The 13,690-nt window shown below is 36.1% G+C and overlaps 1 protein-coding gene across 1 annotated transcript; it reads left to right on the top strand.

Annotated features, from left to right (window-relative positions):
* The first annotated feature begins 4,816 nt into the window (after positions 1-4,816).
* Positions 4,817-13,092, top strand: LOC145785698 (protein phosphatase 1 regulatory subunit 42-like). The gene is made up of 8 exons (XM_082597393.1): positions 4,817-4,989; positions 6,196-6,362; positions 6,638-6,776; positions 7,137-7,223; positions 7,682-7,829; positions 8,799-8,927; positions 9,184-9,448; positions 9,931-13,092. Exons 1-8 carry the CDS (start codon positions 4,858-4,860, stop codon positions 10,379-10,381), a joined length of 1,518 nt encoding a protein of 505 aa, XP_082453519.1. The 5' UTR covers positions 4,817-4,857; the 3' UTR covers positions 10,382-13,092.
* The last annotated feature ends 598 nt before the right edge of the window (positions 13,093-13,690 follow it).

Raw genomic sequence — 13,690 nt, 5'->3', positions numbered from 1 at the left:
GGGGAGGTCACTGTACTTTTTCAACCATAAACGGACATAGCTAAGCAACACCACAACATTTAACAAAAACATGTTATACCTGTTAAAAGTAATGTTAAGGTGTTGCTTAGCTTTGTTTATTTACTTTTATAAAAGGTTCTGTTACTATTCGGCGAGTTCCCTATTCGGCAAGAGCCTTTTTCGGCGAGTTGCCTATTCGGCGAGTTGCCTATTCGGCGATTTTTTGAAAATCCAACGACGCCTTCTGCAAACCGATGATTGAATATTATTCAATATTCAGACATTGAATCAATGTAAATACGTACTGTTAGGCTAATTGGGTTCTTTGAATCCTACGTCATCGTCTGTATGCAAACTTAGAATACTGTATATTAGTTATTTTTGTCATCAAATTACCTAGCCTAACCATATTTTTAGAAGTAGTGCTGCCAGACCTTTTTATTTTTGTACTAAAATTTGTATCATCAAAACTACTTTAATTGATTGAACAAAGTTTATTTGAACAGAAGTAGTATGTCTGTGTTTTATTACATTTAATTATAATTTATCTATTGTTATGTAATTTTTTCTGAATCCGCATGGTCACCCTGAGCCGGTTTCCTGCAATGTTTATTTTTCTGAGTCTTTTGTGACATCACAACTGAATATTTAAGTGGCGTTGTTTATTATTTGTGGTGTGTAAAACAATATTTGTTACTCCTACTTACTATGCCAAAGTGCAGAAGCATCGAGCAATGCACAAGCAAGGTATCTTCAGAGATGAATTCAGTTGTTCTATCTTGATTAGCCTACTTTGGTAAGAAATTCTAGCTAGCTGGTGATCAGTGGCGTAGCCAGAGGGGGGGGGGGGTGGGTAGGCTATTGCAAAGAGCGAGTTTTGCCATTACCAAACATTCAAATATCTCAGCCAGGAATTAGCAACAAGAAAACATAGAGACTTGTAGCTTTATTTCCGAAACATGCTGAAAAAAACATAATCTTATTCTTTTGCTATGCCACCGGACAGCACCCTTTTACAGGAATATTCATAACCACATTTTTGTTGAAAATACTCTCAGAATGCACCAAATTCAAAGTAATTTTTCAAAATTTTCTGGGGGAGGCCCCCCAGACCCCCCACTGCTGGGTGTCGCCATAAGCGAAACACACCGTCAACCCCCTCCCTTTCAAAATTACTGGCTGCGCCACTGCTGGTGATCTTGTTATGTTAGTTTTTTTATTGTTATCACGCACCGCATACATTGTATTTGGGCAATTTCTATAAAAGCGTGCACATTTGGGCAAATTTACGTTCTGCCCCCCCAAAATGGTTTGGTCTCGTACGGCTATGCCCTCTACCCTTGGAGTGACTAAGAAGAAAACGTTACACAGAAGAAACGGAACGCTTTCATGGCATCATTCATCAGATTGCCAACAATAACTGTAGTAGATCCTGCAAGCAGCTTTTCTTCCAATTTATTCCTCCTATGGAAAAAAAATGTCATAGCTTGCACTTCTAACTTTTGCAATGATAATACTGTAAGCTTACCTCGGAAATCGTGTCCGTTGTATAGTTGGCCGAATTTCTTCTAATAAATTAAACAAATAAAGATTTTAAATCCGAAGGACAGATTATAAAAAATACGTAGGTCACGTGCATACAGACATTTTCGGCTCATAGATTGTGGCTACAACTAGTACCGTCGTTGTCCTACCAGGTAGATGTGACCACTAATGGTAGGCTATGGTACCACTGTCCATGCCCATGTGCAGCTTCAAATTTGACTGGAATCCGATCTGTTTGTAGCCAAAATCGCTAGTAGAAGTTACCATGCAAATAATGAGATAAACTTTTAGCTTTTTTCCTTTCTTTGTACTAGAACCAGCTTAGACCAACAGTTGTTCTCACGAATGTTCAAAACAAAAGTACCGTACCAAACCAGTTGGCTTATTTTGAAACTTTTTCGAAACAGATTAAAACTTGATGTTTCGACTCAGAAATCTTTTGTGTTAATTTTCCGTCGCATGATTGCTTTGTGACAACTTGTGCTTCATTTCATTTTAAACTGCTTTGCATGGGAAAAATGCAAAAACAAATCAAGAAAATTATTTGAAAATAAAACTTTGTCCGCCCCGATAGCTCAGTTGGTTAGCTCGTGACTTCGTAGACGAAGAAGCTGATCAAGCTTCCCTGGTTCGACTCTCGGGGTGTACGTTTGAGCAACGCATTATCAGGACTGCTCTCCATTCAGCGACACCTACTGTAGTAGGCCTAGGTGGGATAATTAACAGAAAACAACACTTCAACAATGGGAAAACTTTACTCTGTGAATCTCGGTGACCAGGCCTGCGTTAGTAATTCAAAGCCTCTGAAGCTGATGGCGAAACTGCCAGGATTAAGCTTTCGTCCAAGAATAAGTATTCATTGTTGAGAAGGAGCATACTTCACACGTGTCTATCGCTGTCAATTCTTGCTACACTCGACTGCCGAGAAATAAATATTTAATTAACCAAACACAATTCATCAATTACTTGCTAGCTTCAATGTCAATACCAATTTAATCTTACCTTAGCAAATTAATAGACTTTTGAATTTCATTTGCTTTCTTTTGTTGCTTCACTTTGATGAGTCCCTTTCTGATCCGACATATAATAAAGTAGCTCTTTGAGTGGTAAAATAGTTGCTTAGGAACGTAGACACTTGGCATGTTTGTGTAGATGCGCCATGCAAAAGAAATTGCGCTGAACCAAGTTTAAGGTCCCTTTCAAAACGTCAAATTGATAGTATATGAGACATTTTTTATTGATTTGGATAGGTAGAGGTTGTATGCAACTTAAATAAAACTTTATAATGTCATTATTTGTTACAAGTGAAAAACTCATTCTTTTTTCGTTAGATTTACCATCCAGAGCTTTGCAAGCTACCAGCAGGCTACAATACTAGGTACCTTACGTACGGTAGGCTACCGCAGTCGTAGGGTACTGATGGGGCTAGGTTAGATGCATAGATGAAGTAGGTTATGTAAACAAATTAAAAATATAGTTAATCTAAAATTATTATCTGTTAATTAGTGCAAAAAGTAATATAAGGATAAACAGGTTTAAGGAATCCAAGTAATACATGCTCGCAGCATTGAAAAAGCAACACAGAACAAGGCAATTTAAATATGAAGGAAAAAAAATGTGAAGAATCCTACAAGCATTATATTATTGAAAGTATTACCTTCTTTGAATTATTGAAAGTATTTGATGTCTGTTGGACATTCTCTCTTAAATCACAGTGACATATAAAACTTCTCTGTAAATTTATAATTTTTTTTAGCAAGCATTTTGTTAAGTGTTGATCTGGTAGAAGATTTTATGTGATTTAAGGCTGATGAACACTGATCTGCTGATAACACAGAGAATGTCGTTAAGGTCATTCTTGCAAAACTTTAGTTAGAAGAAAAATAGTTTCTTTGCTCATTTGCCTTGAATTACATATATCCTTTTCAGTGTGATGTACCATAAATAAAAAAGGACACAAATGATGCTACAACTTGATGCAGCTGCTTATTCAATTGTTTTCTTATACCGTACAACGTAGGGTTTGAAGTTATCTGTTGTAGCCAAGCTGAATATTTGTTTAGTATGTTATCTTGGTCCTGAGATATAAAAAAGAATTATTTATTTGTAATGAGAATAGTACCGTGCAAGCTTAATTATTATGAAAAACCTAGCACCTGCACTGTCAGCTCAGGACTGCACAATGTCTTAATGTGACAAATCTCAAACATTGGCAAGTTATGTTAAAACTAAAGATGGCCTGATGTTTAGTAAGAATTAAGTAAGAATTCCGAAAGGAGTTTGTACCCTCATGAAATGAGGCAATAATGTGTGATTAAAACTCAAATAATAATAACAATGATTTATTTCATGCCCATTGTGGCAATGTTATTGTATAGTAGGCCTACACTTGCAATTACAGATGCAACGTAACAAAAAGCAGCAAAGCAATATGTAGTCATCGAGTTGACTGCTCTTGGGATGTCATTAAACGTCTTGTAGTGACACAGCTGCATGCTTTGAAGCTATCTCAAAGCAGCCTCCTTATGACTCTACCACAAGCATTATTGTCACTTGCCCCTCAGCCTCTACATTAATGAAAATCACAATATATATCAAGACTTTTTTGGTTGATTTGGAGACTATTTAATCCACTTAGTCTTCAGGTATCTTTGTGCCCAAAATTGGGAACCTAACAAACTAAGCCAATGGTGGGAAAATTCCGTCTCGCGAGCCGCATTCGGCTCAGCGACATCTTTCTTGTGCTCTTCTGGTTGTAGAGTAATGCTGAGAAAGTGTCGTACTCTCATAACTCAAAAGTTTATATTATTTCAGGCAAAGCCTGCATTATTTACCTATTTTACTGACACTATACATTTGGTGGCTCGTTAGTGGTTGTATTTTCAGTAAGTGACTCTTTCATTTAACAAGTTTGCCCACCCCTGAACTAAGTTATCGGGGAAGCATGCACTTTAAATTAATTATTTATATCTACTAAGAAATATTACGATCACAGTTTGAGTTGCAATATTTTTTAATTCTGACCGTAATATCTGTCATGTACAGCGTCCAGGAGCATAGTTTGCACTGTGGATGTGATGCTATATATATCTTGTTATTATTATTATATTGGTAACAACTGTTCAAATAAATGTGTATGGTTACTGGCATGAAAGTTTGATGTAGGAAAGTGAAAAATAAACAAAACATATGTCAGCAAATATTAAAAACACAAAAACAATATTGCTAACATTATTAATTTCAACTTTTTTCCCATATTTTTAGTGTTTTGGCATGTATGATACATAATTGTTGTTTGCAACTTGTTGAAAAATGGTGCGCTTAACGGCAGAGTACATTGCAAGGTGTAACGGCCATACGAAAAGAAAGCGAGATGAACCAACCAATCATTACTTAAAACGCATTACACATTTGTACATGGCAGAAAGAAACATAGAAGCAATAGTAAGAGCAAAATTTTTCTTTTGGATGTTCAAATACTACTGGCTATATAATATATATGTTACAATCAGTTTAATTTCTAACTTCAAGCTTTAGTATGTTGTACTGCAAAATATGTAGCCTATGCATTGATTAAGCAAAAAAAGTTTTAATGACATTAATTAACATTTCTTCTGTGCTATCATTGAATTAAAATTGACATACAAAGTTGCAAGAGCTACATTAGTTTAAAATAAAACATTTTTTGAGTTGGGTTATTTGATGCTGTTTGAGTACTATCGTTAAATTAATGCACAAAACTAATTACCTTAAAGTTACAAATGCTAACATAATCTCATAAAAAGTCACCTAGCTGCCTGTATTTATAAAAACTGCAAAATACCTTGTTGAAAGTATAGTCTGCACAGTTTTTCTATGCTCAACCTATATTATTAGAAAACTTTGTTAAACAGATTAACCCAATAAGCTACCATAAACTTGAAATCACTAGCTGTAGACATACTGGTTTCATCGTTACAATCTCAGTAGCATGACTGTGAAAGTGTGGTACAAATAAAAAACTCAAATACGGCATTAAAGTTTTATTGCACAGTATAAACGTCTGCTTTTTGTTGAAGTTCATCCGAGACGCGGATTTCACAAATGCAGACTGCTTTGCAAGATAGGCTAAATCTTAAAATGTAATTTTGTCATAGTTTATCACAATCTTACAGTGATAAAGCTTTGGTAGAGAGTTTGCTTTGTTGAACCATAGAGAAATAAAACAAAGTAACTTCAGCGGGTTTAACATGATGTATTACATACACAAATAAATGCATGAAACATTATTATTTGTGTATGTAATACCGTACATCATGTTAAACCCGCTGAAGTTACTTTGTTTTATTTCTCTAATCTTACAATGAACCACAACATGTTTTTGTTTTGATACAGAATTCTTTGTCTTGATTTTGTTTTAATAATAAAATAATTTTGTATTACAGTATTGCAAATTTGAAACAGAATGCTTGTTAAAGATTTGCCAATTGTGTAAACTTACCAATGTTCATTAGCCTAATAAAATATCAGGTTTTCATGCAAAAATATCAGTTTTAAATTTGCTTTGAATTACATTTTTTTAAGAACTTTATTTTCAACCAAATCACAGTGCTCGAAAGGTTGTTGTGTGTTGGTGGAGATGGAAGCTTACATAATAAAATTATATTTCAGGACAACTTATCCCAATGTCGCAATCTAACAGTTCTATATTTGTATGACAACAAACTGAATAAGACAATGAACCTTGGAACAGCACAAAACCTCACACATCTCTACTTGCAGAACAACAATATCAGTAAAATTGAAGGATTGAAGCATTTACAGAAATTAACTAAACTGTAAGTTGTTTCACGACTTTGCAATTAAGCAACTTTTATGCTATGAATGTGAATTAGGAGACAAACAGATTGATCATGCCAAAAATCTGTTGATCTTACCAAATATTCTGAAATTGTTAACTGAAAATTGAAATTGTTAACAAAACTGAAATTGTTATTGCTATCTGTGTTGACAAAACCCAGGATCAAAATTCTTACAGTTGATGTTGTGCTGAGCAAATGTAACGGTGTATATTATTTTTGTATAATCTTTCTCGTTATATATTTTGTTAAAGATACTTGGGCTACAACAACCTCTTAGTTATAGAAGGCTTGCAATCATTGGAACTCCTCAAAGAACTCAACGTTGAATATCAAAGGCTTCCACCAGGAGAAAAACTTCTTTTTGAACCTCGAACACTTCTTGGGCTTCGGGTACTTCCATTAACATTTCGTCTTTTATGTAGGCCATGATAAATTAGGCTTAGCCTACTTCTTTGCATGTTCTCTGTGTTTTCACGAATGGTTCAAGGTTGGCTGGTTTACATATTCTGATTTGCTCTAGTATGCTGGCCAGCCTAGCCTACATAAGAGTGCATTCTTCACGTGTAGCCTAATGCTTAACCACTAGGCTGCAAGCGTTTGTCAAGTGTACGGCCTAACAAGGACGTTGTTACATGTGGTTTTGGTTTTGTCAGCCGTTTTATTGTAACTTTTTTTTGTTTATAACGGATAAAGAAGGACAAAGAGAATAATTTTTTTCTAAACTTTGCCAATTATTATTTTTTTTATCAGAACTGCCTGCAATGTTTAAACGTTTCCGGAAATCACATAGATTCGTTGAAAGAATTGGAAGTTTTATCAGAATTGTCTCAGTTTCAAGTAAGTTGATGGCGTTTATTCATCTTACTTTATTCGCAGCAAATAGTTTCACAACCAAATCTAACCATTTAAGCTGATCACTTTTATCTCATTTTAAGTAATCTATGTTTAGGTACACGTAGCCTTGTTGTAAAATCAAGTAGATTTTAGAGTGCCGGACTAAATGGTCCCTTATACTATAGCCTAGCAGTTTTTCAGATAAAGCAAGCAAAATTTGCAAAATATAAAGCTAGGTGTTGTTGACTTCAATTAATTTCTTACGTGTGCTTTGTTAGAGTAGGTCTGTAACAAGAGCAGCACATCGAATTGAAACCATCTAGCCCAATTTATGTGGTTCAAACTTGCAATGCTACCACCACCTTTAAAATACAATTTGTTTTTATGACGTACATCAGCGTTCAACTTTTTTGATTTAATTCTGTTATTGGCTCCCTTGTTCATCTTTGTTTTTCCTTCAGGCTTCTGACAATGACATCGCTGAGTTTTCCAACACGCAAGGCGCTTTGTTGAGGTGGCAAAAATTGCTCAAGTTGGACCTCACTGGAAATCCTATCTGTCACAAAGCAAAGTATAGAGACAAGATCATCGTGATGTCTCAATCAATAGGTAGCGCATTTATGATGAATTTTTCCAAATTTTTGGAAGATGAGCTTGATGGATTGAGGGTATCTTTATTTTCGGAGTAAAAAAGCCTTGTAGGAAGTTTATCCCTGGAAGTTTTGCATACTTGTAGAGGCTGTAAACAAGAAAAATTGACAGATTGATGTTTTCGCTTGTTGGAGAGTTGTTGTCTGTAACTTATTCAATCAACAAAGTGCGGCTCAATGGAGAGCCACACCCCTAGAATTGAAGCGTTGTTACGTAATCTTAGCGTTTCTTCGTTCATATTCGATAATCTTTTCGAATGAGCACAGTTTATCCAAACGCTGTTTATCTCTAGTTCTTCACCATCAGCAAATGACACCTGAATTAGCTTTCCTTCAATAAATTATGATGTTATGATTGAAAAGGCAGTTTGTTTTGGCCCGCCATTCTTCACACATTATGCGCAATAGTGTGACCTTCCATTTGATTTTTGACACTGACCTATTGACAGATTTAATCTATTGCCTCTCAAATTAATACAGTATTGTTGAACCATAGGCATGCGAAGCCGAGCAACGTGATCAAGTTTAAAATATTCAAGTTTATTACATTTACAGAAACACAAAACTACGCACTGTAAATGTAATAAACTTGAATATGTTTAACTTGATCACGTTGCTCGGCTTCGTATGCCTATGGTTCAACAAGACAAACTCTTTACCGAAGCTTCAATACAGTATTGCTTTTCAAGTAATAGTAGACTCGCCGTGCAATGACCAAGCGATGAACCGAGTAGACGAGCCTCTGACTGACACTCGTAAGATTGACAGTCCAACGTACACCCAAAACTTGTGACTTTACAAGACACATCATGAAGCTTTCAGATCGAATATCACCCACTTTGTCTTTCTGTTTAAATGTTAAGCACTGTCAGCTGAAAGCCTGAAAATGAAATGACGAAATTGTGACAGCAGCTATCTTAATATCTAGATTCTCTTGATGGTCGTGAAATCAGCAGACTGGAACGGCAGTTTCTGATGAGTTGGAAAGCCTCCAGAGAGGCTCGAAGAAGACAGAGACTGGAAAGCCAGAAAAATGAGTTTGGTGATGACTATATGGGTAAGAAAGTTACTGCTCAAAAACATGATATTTAAAAACATTTACTATGCTACTAATAAAAATAAAGCTGTAGACTGTAGCACGTCTAACCCTCGCAATGCGGAGAACAAAAGACGTAAAACCGTGCACTAACCAATTAAGAGTAGATTTTTTTTTTGGTTTGCAACGGATTTTAAAACGAGTGATGCAATATTTTCATGATGCTAACACGCTTTAAACTTTTCATATTCAATTATATTATATGAATTTACATTAGATCTTCCTCCTTTACATCAACATCCTCCTGCTCCTACTCCTCCTCCTCACTACATGATGGGCGGACTTCCTGGAGGCAGGAAACGCTTTGAAGCAATTCTCGCAAAATCAAAGAGCCTTCCAAACTCCGCTGCCATGAAGCAATTGATGCAGAAACAAAAAGCTCCTTACACCACTCCTCGAATGACATCTCTCACGGATAATAGAATTCCTCCTGAAAGCGAATTGTTAGGAACAAAGAGCATCAGTGATCTAACTGATAGAAGGTATACAACAGTAGTCTACAGTTACAATATACTCTTCTACACTCTTTATCACTTTTACGACCCAGCTTTCTGCTATCTTTTAACAACTAGCTTGCAGGTCAGTGTTTTCACAAACTTTATTTCACGTACTTCTCACTTAATCTTAAGCTTTTGATGTCTTCCCTTGATTCACTACAATTGTTGAAAAACAACCCACTTCCAGACTGGCTTGGTAGTGTTAACACATTTTACCTTGTACTTTACGAATAACAACGGAGAAACAATTTTGTAACAAAGTGGTTAATTTTTATGAAGTGTGGAGTACATTGCACCTTCTCTGGAAGCGTTTGATCGTCTTCCGAAAGAAATTTCACAACTCTTGGTATGATCGGCTTGTCCATGTGGTAACCGTTGTTGGGTGGTGTGCTACGCTGCATACTTTACGGCAGTTTTTATGATGACATAACTTGTTGCATCTTTTACTCAATTGAAACTTTGCTTAGGAGATTGGAACGACAAATGACTCCGCATCCAGGGATGGGTCAAAGAAGCAGAACTAACGGAGCTCCACCAACAGCTCCAATGGCATCCCCGATCCACGCCAACGGCAAACCGGATCTGATGGGGAGTGGAGATGTGATGAAAACATTAAAGTCTCCCCCTCTTCCGAATGGAACTGTCTCCGACATCCGGGATCATCATAGAGGAGGACATCCATCTCTGAGGGGCTCAAAATTGAACACAAAACCAGCGTTTTATGGAGCCATACTCTCAGAGAAGTTTGTTGCTGGAAAAAACGGAAATGACGTCACACCTGATGACGTCACGCGCATTCCTCCAAAGAACTTGGCCAACGGCAACGGTAGAGACTCCTTCCACGACGACAATCTATTAATTGTTGCAAACGGAAATTCAAAAGATAAAGAGATCATGAACGGAAGCAAGGAAGAATGAGTTTGTTTCTCCCAAGTTCGATCTGCTTTGGCTACGCAAACAACGGTTGATGGACGCAAGTTTGCGAATGCTCGTTTTTTCTTGCAAGACAGAGGGACCATTTGCTGCTTGATGAAACTTCATCTTGTGAACACGTCCGCTTTAGAGTACATCGGGTGTTGTGGAAATAAACATTTTTTCTCTAATTTTGATAAATTCACAACCTTAAACCACTTAAAGCAAGTGGATGTATGTTCTTGTTATATTTTTTTCGAAAAAGAATACATTAACCATGCCTACCTGGAGATGTGGCCTGATTTGTCACATTTTTGCAGATTCTAACTACCACTACTGCTACCATCTGACTGAAATTTTCTAAGATTTTTTTTAATGTTTTGCTGTCTTGTAATGAAGCTATGTGTTGCCTTGGCGAAGCAGTAAAATATGAGAAAAGTAAGTTAAAAAACGCTCAACCAGACAGTTAGCGAGTGGCTTTGTGTACTCTATGCGAACTGCACCTCTTTTTGGTATTGGAAAATTAATTCTTTTTGCTTGCAGCAGCAGAAACTTTGAGTGCAATCGTAATCGAAAGCTTGCCGAAGCGTTAAGATATCTCTAATTTTTCATTAGAATATTTTCTCAAAAGTAGCAAACTAATCTTCACAAGGTTTTCAACATATATTCTCTATTTTTTTATGTAGAAATCCAAACTTTATACGAACAGTTGCAGTTGAAATGATATTGGCGATATTAAACCAACAAAATATGATGCAAAACCCTTAGAGTGGGCTTCTGTTACACGTAAGAATAAACTAAGGGCCGTAAAGACGACAATTAAACATGTCACAGAGTCTTAGCCAAGACACAATTTTTGACCTGAAGAGATCTTTTACGAAATCTTTAGTTTAAACAGTAAGCTCTGTGTATTGCGATTTTATTATATTAATAACATGTATTGTATACTTTCATCACTTGCCTTTGTTGTTTCTTCAAAGGTTGCATTTAAATAGTTGCATGATGTGTTGTTCTAATTCTCCCCACCGTGCCTACAGTTTGTATCAGTTTTTAAAAGCCATTATTTTTCTATTGGCGTTATATGTCCATTTTGCTGCTCTGTGATGTCAAAAAATGCTCTCTTTCTATTTATCTTATGGCACATTGTATCCTATTGAATTTTGATGGGGGTCCATATGTTTTAGGTCGTCAGAGCTTTATCTTGTGTAAACATAGCGAATTTTAATCGCTGGACTTTCTGTACAAGAAAAATGTCGTCTGCAAAGCGTTTGCTGCGATATCGAAACAGATTTTTTTCTCTGACCTTGTGGCTGTTTTATTTCTCTTATTGCTGGCACGACCCTACACTTTGTCAGTGGACATGGTCGGCTGTCATTCAATTGTAATTTGAAGATAATTTTTCGGTCAGTTTTATTTGTTTTGTTATGCCACTGAGAAACAATATTTATGGCCGAAGCTTTTGTTACCAATCTTAATTACATGGTTTGTTGTATTGTTGTCTCTAGTGCTAGCTAGCGGTAGTTTACTGTCTCTTTGTTTGTCCTGTCAATTTAATTGTTCCCTGTGTAGACTTTAAATTGTCGATTGTTCGCGTCAGGTTTGTAGCGCGTCACTGAAACTCCAGCGAGATATTCTGGGAATTTTCAGGGACTCGTTGAAGACACTGACGGAAAAGTTTTTTTATACCTGCAAAATTTTTGACGAACTTTTTACATACAATTACCACAGTACAATGTCAAACTTCTCCCAGCTATTCTAATTTCTAACTCAAGGTGTGTTGTGAACATCAACACTAGTCGTTTAAGAATTTACTGGTTATTTCAACGGTAGTGTTAAAATGATTTTATCAGAGAGGTTATTAAGAAAACTTTAAACGTTTTCGGCTGTAGGCTCCATTATTTAACTCTCTTCTAGCATTTAAAGGACTGATCATGGCTACCTGGGGATGCGACCTGATTTGCACGCTTTCCAGATTTTGATTTCCGCTACTGAAACTGTCTGACTAAAAATTTGTAAGATTCTTTTTTACTGTTTGCTGACTTTTAGGCTAATGATATAAAAGCTTTTTGTTGCCCTATGGAAGCAATTAAAAATGAGAAAAGGCAAGTTAGAAAAACCAACCCAATCGGACTGTTAACGAGTGGTTAACAGTCTGACTGAAATTTTATGTATCAAATTGTTTTTTAACGCTTGATGATGTTAATACCCATTTTATCACGTGGAGAAGACAGCAAAGAAAAACGATAAAATTTAATTTTTAGAACATTTTATGCAGACAGTTATCAAAAGTTGGAAAAATCTGTCAAACTCTACAGAATGTGACAAATCAAGCCGTAGCCTATCTCTAGAAAACTATGAGCTGATTTACATCAATTGATTATTATCGTCTTTCAATTACGCGAAAAGTGCCAGATATGTATAGCCCTAAACGTTTCTTTTTTTTCTTTTCTAAAGTGATAAATGTGGTCTTGTTGCTTAATTGGCTCCTTTTGCTTTTGGCGCACAAACGTCGCTAACTTATATCAGCAATTTTATTAATCTGGAGACAAAAGATTTTATATTATTGAACAAAGTATATCAAACGGCAGAAGTAGTCTCCGACTAGTTTTGCAAAGTATTGATATGAAAGTGTGGTATAAATGTAAGGTAATGTGAAATACTCCTCTATTAAATAGCCTATCATACCCTGGAAATCGAAGTAGGCTAGACTGACATAAGACCGAAACAGCTCTTTGTCGCTACCAATGTCTCTGCAGCTGATATTCAGGACATCAATCGTGTAGTGAATATGTGAACATGTTAGAAAAGCAAGTGCTGTTTTGCTACTCGGCGGTGATATTCTCGAGTCATTCTGACGAAATCGTTCTTCAGCAAAAAAGACGTGTAAGCTAACAGCATTAAAATAAATGACAAAGAGTACATCAGTATAACGAACTTTTCTTTTATAAATCTTTCTTAAATTCCGGTAGATCAACTTTCTTCTGAACAACTAGGCTACCCTATGTCTTCACTGGGCAAAACTTTAACTTGACTTTCTATGCTTATTGGCAGTGCCGCTGCTGCTACATTATGTGGTCCCATACAGTTTACCGCCATTTTTTGTACATTTCATGCAGTGGAAAAACCAAACACTTAACCGTTTACATTTGCAAAAGGTTTCAAATGGTCCGAAGCTTTCTATCGTCAAACTACCCGAGTAAACCCAGCAGCTATAAAATAGAATTGAGCTACATGTTGGCCTGTACTCTATGAGACTTCGCTCTAAAAAGCAAACACTATCTATTTGGTATTTGCTTGTAGTATATCACACGATGG

Source organism: Aplidium turbinatum, chromosome 16, assembly GCF_918807975.1.
Source record: "Aplidium turbinatum chromosome 16, kaAplTurb1.1, whole genome shotgun sequence".
NCBI lineage: Eukaryota > Metazoa > Chordata > Ascidiacea > Aplousobranchia > Polyclinidae > Aplidium > Aplidium turbinatum.
Note: the sequence above shows the minus strand (reverse complement) of the source record. Positions and strands in the feature narration are given on the sequence as shown.